This window comes from Corvus brachyrhynchos, unplaced genomic scaffold (assembly GCF_000691975.1).
Source record: "Corvus brachyrhynchos isolate BGI_N302 unplaced genomic scaffold, ASM69197v1 scaffold15, whole genome shotgun sequence".
Lineage (NCBI taxonomy): Eukaryota > Metazoa > Chordata > Aves > Passeriformes > Corvidae > Corvus > Corvus brachyrhynchos.
Genome location: NW_008238349.1, coordinates 2,557,919 through 2,565,884, shown reverse-complemented (window position 1 = coordinate 2,565,884; position 7,966 = coordinate 2,557,919). Strand labels below are relative to the sequence as shown.

The 7,966-nt window shown below is 48.6% G+C and overlaps 1 protein-coding gene across 9 annotated transcripts in view; it reads left to right on the top strand.

The window, feature by feature from the left end:
* The window catches only part of GTF2IRD1 (GTF2I repeat domain containing 1), a 70,125-nt gene that overhangs the window by 27,787 nt on the left and 34,372 nt on the right, over positions 1-7,966 (top strand). For 8 of the 9 annotated variants that reach the window (XM_017735319.1, XM_017735320.1, XM_008634497.2 and 5 more), the window contains exons 5-10: positions 991-1,174; positions 2,659-2,969; positions 3,418-3,507; positions 4,346-4,429; positions 5,831-6,014; positions 7,248-7,273. In XM_017735319.1, coding sequence (XP_017590808.1) covers positions 991-1,174; positions 2,659-2,969; positions 3,418-3,507; positions 4,346-4,429; positions 5,831-6,014; positions 7,248-7,273 — 879 coding nt within the window. The remainder of the gene's footprint in view (positions 1-990; positions 1,175-2,658; positions 2,970-3,417; positions 3,508-4,345; positions 4,430-5,830; positions 6,015-7,247; positions 7,274-7,966) is intronic. The other variant, XM_017735313.1, reaches the window with a different exon arrangement.

Sequence of the window (7,966 nt, the reverse complement as noted above, 5' to 3'; positions counted from 1 at the left end):
TGCATGGCTGTTTCTTTTTCTTCATGCTTTCAGCACCATGTTTATTGATCACAGTGGCTTGGGTTAGTTTCCAAAGTAATTTTTCCCCAGAGAGTAGCTTGAGGGTTTTGGCCATTCCTTGAAATCCTTCAGAGCAGGCTGTTTTTCTGATGGTGTTTTGCCTGCAGAGCATAGTAGGGCAGCCCTGGTTTTGGCACACAGGCTCTTTATCTGGTTTAGAAAATCCCTATGTAATTGCAATGGTTGCTGCTTGTCTGCTGCTGCCAGGGAAGGGAAAGCAGTTTGTACCTGACTCCTTGGGGAGATTTTGGTGTCAGAAGTAAAATGGAGCCAGAGGAACATGGTGGGGCTATGTGGCCAGTGTTGAGGGGAGCAGGTGAGAGTTCTGGGCTGCTGGAGGTGATTGTGCAGTCAAATGTATCGATGTTCAAGCTGTCTGTGAATAGTGGGATGGAGGGAGATTATTGGTTTTGGTTTTTTTCCTTGTCTATCAAAGTGAATCAAGGCTGCTTGACAGCAACAGCAATCAAACTGCTTTCCGTTCTTCCAGGAGGTAAAATAAGAAAATTGACTAGAAATAAGGTTCCCAGAATATCTCAGTAAACATGAGATAAAAATCATCGTGAGCTCTTCTGCCTTGTTTGTCAGCCCTTGGCTCCCTCCCACCTTGCTGATGGCCATGTACCTCACTGGCATATGGCTGGGCACTCCCAGGGGTGGGCTTGTGCCAAGTTACCCCAACTGAGGATTTTACTGTGCAACCTGAATGATGAGACATCTGCTTATTGGCTTTTATGAGCTTTTTATTAATTAGTGCTTTTAGAAAGGAATTGGAGTGCCTTGCATGCTAAGTGCAAAGGTAAGAATGTTTTTTTTTCTCCTAATGGTTCTGTTGGTATTTCTTGCTTTTGCATTTGCTCCTCCAGCCCAGCTCAGCCATGGTTGGGGGCACAGGGTATTTGTCAGTGTGTAACTTTGTCCCCTCCCCAGGTGAAGCCATGGGGAAGAGCAGCGTGGTCCCTTTGCCGTATGAGAGGTTCCTGAAAGAGCCAGGTTTGCTGGCAGTTACCGGCTTGCCTGAGGGGATCAGCTTTAAGAAACCCCTGGAATATGATGTGAAATCCCTGATGGCCATTCTAGAGCACAGCCACAACATCCGCTTCAGGCTAAAAAGGTAATCTTGGGGACATCCAAGGAACAGGAGAGCAGCACGCCCTTGGGATGGTGTAGATGTTGTATCTTTCAACACTGGCAGATGATGATTTTGTGTGGCACAGGCAGGAGGGTCCCTCCCATGTCCCAACTTCTCCTCGAGACCCACAAACCTGGGTCCAGCCATGCCAAACCCAGCCTTGCACAGAGATTTGTTTGTGTTGGGGGGCTTGAGTCCATTTCAGACTCATTTCTATAAAAAGTGTGTGTAAACATGCACATTAACTGCATCCTTTTGTGTATCTCTGCCAAAATTTCCACTGCAGTAAGCTAAGTGCTTTTCTGTCTCCAGAGGGATTTCCAGGGTAAATGCTGCAAGTGTCTTCCCAGGCTGAAATGGGTTCTTTAATGCCAGACAAGGAGGAAAGTGGGGGACTGCAGCAGAGCAAACTCCCCCTTTTGGCCACACTTAAGCAAGGGGTTCAGTAGTTTTAGGTGCGTTTCCCCTCAGCATGACCAAATACCTCCTCTAAAGGCTTGATGCTTCTGGAAAATCAGGCTAAGACAGCTAAAAGTAGGACACGCAGAATTTGAGCTGTCTGTGAGCTTGTGGCTCCCTATCTCATGTGAAGCATGTTGGTTTCTTCAGTCTGAAACTCATCCCTGGGCTAACTGAGCTCCCCTTTGAATGTGCCATGGGTGTTGGGGGCTGGCACAGGCAATGGAGCCAAGTGATTGTGGTCATAAAAGGTTTTACCCCTTAAATGCACTGGGCATGGAGCTGGGCAGCTTTGTCCTAGCTAATAAAAATGCTTTGAACTGCTGTAAGACTAATCATCTCCACTTAAAGAAAACAAGAACCATTCAGGTGCCTGAAGATGCTCAGGAGTTTGAGCGATGGATGTAACTTCTGGATCATAGAATGGTTTGGGTTGGAAGGGACCTTAAAGACCATCTCATTCCAAACCTCTGCCATGGGCAGGGACACCTTCCACTAGACCAGGTTGCTCCAAGCCCCATCCAGCGCAGCCTTGAACACTTCCAGGGATGGGACAGCCACAGCTTCCCTGGGCAGCCTGTGTCAGGGCCTCACCACCCTCACAGGGAAGAAGTTCTTCCTAATATCCAATCCAAATCAACCCTCTTCCAGTTTGACGCCATTCCCCATTGTCCTGTAACTCCCTGCCTTTGTCAAAAGTCCCTTTCCAGCTCTCCAGTACCTTTGGGTAATGGAAGGCCAGAGTAAGTTCTCCCCAGAGCCTTCTCTTCTCCAGGCTGAACAATTTCAACTCTCTCAGCCTTTCGAAATAGGAGAGGTGCTCTAACCCTCTAATCGTCTTCATTGCCCTCCTCAGCAAGGAGCCTGGCAGCTGGTGGTGCAGCATGTCCCACCCTCCCAGGCATGGCTCTTCCTCCCCCTCCACATCCTTGCTTGTTGCAGCTTAGCAGTGCCGTGGGCCCAAAGGAACCTGTTTTTCCCTCCTCTTCTCCCTTCCTTCCCCTCAGGCCAGCAGATGAGCCCAGCCGAGAGCCCAACCCCAACATCGAGTTAACTTGTTCCTCCCTCGCCTCCAAGGGCAGCCGAGACTCTGGTGCCAACGGCCCTGTGGCCAAATCCACCACCCAGGACACCCCTTCCACCATGGCTGTCACCAGCTTCCTCTACGGCGTCTCACTGCCCACCCCTGTCGCCATCGACCTCAAGCAGGAGGTGTCCTCGGGGCTGCCTGGGCCACCTGCAGTGGGCGAAGCGCTGCTGGCCCGGCCGGCGGGAGAGCTGAAGGTGCCTTCCTCACAGGAGTACAGCGACTGCTGTGGTAATAGCCTGGAGTTTGCTCTCAGATGAGGGCCTGATGCACAGCCCACCCCTGGCCCTGCTAGAGGACAGGCTGGGGGTTTTGGCAGTCCTTGGATTAAAACCAGTGTAGAGCTTGGCCTGTGTGGCAGTGAGCAGAGCTCTTGTCATGCTGCACTGCCCCAGCCCTTCTCTGGGTGCCTGCAAGGTGCTGACAGGGTGCACCTCTATTTTTGCCCCACAATGACAGGTGCTGCACCACCAGGCCAGAAGGGCAGTTGGAGTGGGGATGGCAGGGGTCGGTCTGGCCAGCACTGCACCGGGTGTCACTGGCCAAGGTGCATGGAGGAGAGACAGAAGGGTTGGGTCAGCATCATTGGCAGTGGACAGCACCCAGGGTCTTGTTGTGGTGCCTGGAGCACTGGTCAGGCTCTCATCAGCCCTTTCTCCTTGTCTCCCCTCTTGTCCAGGACAGAAATCATCAGTCTCCGGAGGTCCCCTCATCCAGAATGTGCACTCATCCAAGCGCATCCTCTTCTCCATTGTCCATGACAAGACAGGTCTGTGTCCTGCTCCAGCATTAAAGGCAGCTGGCAGCCTTAGGGAAAGGTCCCCCTCACCACATCTCTCCCCAGCAGTCTCCCAGCCCTCTCCACGCTCTGCAGGGACCTGGCAGTGCTGGAGGCGATGCATCTTGCATTGGAGCCAAGACCTTCATCTCTGCTCTGGTCCATCCCTGCCATTCCAAGATGCTTCTAGTGGTCCTTGAGCACTGCCAGCTGGCTGGGAATTCCCATCTCTGCTTCCTGCACAGGAAACCAAGGCACGGCTTTGGACGAGGCTGTTTGCCCCAGCTGCAAACAGTACATACCTGCTGAAAACTTGGCATTATTTCAAAATGACTGAAATCCACTAGTCCCAGTGGGATTCTGCAGCAGTGCTTGGGAGGATCAGCAGTGGGGAGGAGACTGCCATTTCCCCACCTTCACCGCACCCAAGGGAAATGCAGCCTAAAAACCCGTGCCTGCCTTAAAGAGGAGAAAAAATATGGGTGGGAAGGTTGGGAAAGAGGAGAAGATGGAAAAGCTCCACTTGTGAAATGGCTGTACCTTTCAAGGGTTCATTCCAGGTGGAGTTGGCTCTGTCCAAGAGGGTCTTTCATTTCAGGGCTGAGAAATTTTATGGGGTCATTTCTTAGAAATCTGCTTTGCACATGCCAAGGAGAGTGCTTCGGTCTGGGGTTGGAGAAGCCCAGACCTTATCTGCCAGCCCGGTAAAATTCACTGAGGAAGAGGGAAATAATTTTTAAAGTCTTGTTCCTGCTTTGCAGGAGAAAAGTGCATCTGCTGAGTACGAACCATATGGTAGTTTCTTATTTCTTGTATTTTGTTTTGATAGATAAGTGGGACAGTTTTATAAAAGAAACTGAAGACATCAACACCCTTAGGGAGTGCGTGCAAATTCTGTTTAACAGCAGATATGGTGAGTAGGAGTTAATATCCCATTATGCATCTGCAGTGCTTGTGGATTGCATATCATTATATAGCAATCATTTTTGTTCCCTAACACAGCAGCAGAAGCCATATGCTAGAGCTCCCTGCTCTTCCTAACACATTTAGCTCAGCATCTCCCAGTTTCAGGGTGTCTCCTGAAGGTTATGTCAATATTTCTGTTTGGATCCCCACACCATTGTCAAGGAATTTATACCCGGGCTGTAAAACAGCCCTGTCTGGGAATGTAGCATGCTGGATCATAGCACTTGGGCACCAGGAGTGGTGGCAGGTGGCCCTTTTACATTAATGTGGCAGGTAAAAAGAAGGTGGTTGTTGTTGCAGCTGCTTTTTTCTCCATTTACACGGCTTGTGGATGTTGTTGGTGTTCCCTTTGCCATGGGCAGCGCTTTTGGTGTAGCTCTTGGGCATCTGGGCAGGTGGGAGCTTGGGAAATCACTTGGGGCTGGTGGGCTTTTCAACTGTGCCATCCTTATCAGGCTGTGTAATTCATGAGTTACAGATGGGCTGTAGATGTGTGCTGTGTCACCTGTGAGTTGCGTATGGGCTTGAGACAAGCCCTTTAACTTATGGTTTATATATGTGGTGCTGGAATGTGTCCAAAGGGTAACAGAGCTTAAGAAGAGTCTGGAGCATGAGTCTGATGAGGGGCAGCTGAGGAAGCTGTGGGGGCTCAGCCTGGAGAAAAGGAGGCTCAGAGGGGACCTTCTTGCTCCTAATTAGCTGAAGGAGGTTGTAGCCAGGTGGGGGGGGGAGGGGGTCAGTTTCTTCTCCCAGGTGACAAGTGATAGAATTAGAGGAAATTGCTTCAAGCTGCTCCAGGGAAGGTTTAGATTGGACATTGGGGAAAATTTCTTCACTGAAACAATGGTCAGGCACTGGTACAAGCTGCCCAGGGTAATGGTGGAGTCACCATCCCTTGAAATGTTCAAAAAAACATATGGATGTGGCACTTGGGGACATGGTCTGGTGAACATGGTGCTGCTCGGTTGGAATCAATCTTAGAGGGTTTTTCCAACATTAACAATTTTATGATTCCATGTGCTATGCAGCTTATGAATCATAGAGCTCACAAACCTGCTGTGGTGGGTCACAAGGAGTTTGGGGATGATATTTGAGCCAGCTCACCCCTCGTTTGAGCATCACTGGGCATGTTTGGGAGTTTTGGAAGACACTGTTAGCTGTGTTTACTGCTGCTTTCTCTCCTTTTTGTCCCATTTCCCACGGGAGAGCTGCTCCTGGGACTCGGTTTCTGGGACAAGTGGAGAAGAGGGCAGAAAGCATTTGCTCTGCTTGAATTCAAGCCTTTACACCTTTGTTTTAATGTCTGTAATTTACTTGTGTAAATGAAAACCATGTGTTCATCTTTCAGCTGAAGCCTTGGGGTTAGACCACATGGTCCCTGTCCCATACCGGAAGATTGCCTGTGACCCTGAGGCAGTGGAGATCATCGGCATCCCAGACAAAATACCTTTCAAAAGACCTTGCACCTATGGTGTCCCCAAACTCAAACGGATACTGGAGGAGAGGCACAACATCCATTTTGTCATCAAAAGGTGGGTGGTGAGGAAAGCAAAGGGGAGCGTGTGGCTCAAGGGTGTCAGGGATTTGAGCTGTGCTCCCTCCATGCTCATAGGGTTTGCTTTGACACAAAAAATTCATTGCACCCTCTTTCGTAAAAGACAGTTGAAAACTCCTTCTCCCTGCAAACCTCTGGTTTTCATCTCTCTCTCTTTTTGCAAGGATGTGGCAGAGCTGGCTGTACCATGATCCCCCCCAAGCTCTGCCACCCTCTTTTAAGTGATCATGGGTACCAAATTTTGCTGATGCCACCCCAAACATTTCAAGTGGTTACAGCACCTTAAATGGCATTTGGTGGATGGGAGCAATGCCCCTGGGTGGGGGGAGGAACATCCATATTCTCACAGAGATTCCTGTCCACCTTGTTTTTCACTGATAACTTGTGCACATCCTCTGTATCTGGTGATAGGAGTGTATCACCTACAGGCCAGGCACTGTGTCCAGGTGTCTGCCTTTCCACTGGGGTAGGAGGAGTGGATGTATTCCCAGTTATCACTATGCTGTGCAATCTCTCTTTGCTTCTCTGTCAAGAGAATCTGCTCTATAATACATTGATTTATTCAGTCCCTGCCTATGCAGCACCTGTGTTCCCTTCCTAGAGGTGTGAAACTACAGCTTAGAAAAATCCTGTGCAAGGCTCCCAAGGGGGCTAAAATCACCAACATCAATGGAATTCAGGCATCCTAAAAGGAATTAGCTTTCCTCATGTCAATTGATAGAGGAGCCACTTTGTTCTGCTTTGCTCAGGCTGCACCACGCTGGATCAGGCTGTGGGATGTGGCCCTGGACATACTTTGCTCCTATGAGCAAAGTTGCAGGTAGCACCAAAATACAATATTCAGGGGACAGGTGACATCATGGTCAATGGTCTACATTGGAAAGTGAAGGTCCAGCAACAGCTACTTTGGTCTCACTGTCTCTTTTGGTAAAGCCAGCCTATTGCAGCCTCATTTAATAAGTTAATTAAATTAAGAGAATGACTTATAAGCAGATTTAGAGATGCTTTAGTTAAAAAGCATATGCTATAAGGTTTCTTGGCTGCACAACAGGCTAAAAGGCCTTTTTTTAGCTGAAAAATTAATTCCCTTTTTTAAGAGAATGAATAAAATTACTATTTTGACTAGATTTAATGCTATTCGTTAATTAAAGCTCCAATTCAGTCATTAGCAGCACCTATTTCTAATTATTTTTTTTTCCTTTGCTCCTAGGATGTTTGATGAAAGAATTTTTACAGGTACGTTCTCCAAATCCTTTGATTTATTGCCCACAAAATTGAAAGGTTATCCAGAGAAGCAGAGTTGAAATGATGTCACCTGTAAGCAGAAGAAGTGCAAGACACATGCAGTTATGCTCAGTAAGGAGAAGCCTTGCTGTGCCCTACCCAGGACATGCTGAGATTGCCTTTGCCTGGGATCAGTACAAGCTCTGTACTCCCCTTAAAAATGGAGTTTTGAAGGGTAAGCGAGAATTCCTGGTATGTGAGGCTGGGCTGGCTCCTGAACCAGGCTGAGCCACAGTACAGGCAGTACATGGCATGTATCTGTACTTTCAAGAGGAAGAAAATCACTGCTGTGTTCCTCAAGGGTAAATTCTTTTTTTTTTTTTTTTTTTTTTTTTTTGACTAGGAAGTGCTGGCATCATCCAGCTGCTAACTGTTTTGTTATAAAAATAACAAAAGTTCATTTTTTCTGTGATAAAATGGTGGAGAGTGAGTTCTTTCACCTTCTTTGCTCTGTGTTTTTGTTCCTTTTTTCTCTGAGCTGGAGAAGCCAGACTAAGTCTTTACTGTGAGGGTGGGGAGGCCCTGGCACAGGTTGCCCAGAGAAGCTGTGACTGCCCCATCCCTGAAAGTGTCCAAGGCCAGGTTGGACGGGGCTTGGAGCAACCTGGGATAGTGGCAGGTGTCCCTGCCCATGGCAGGGGGTGG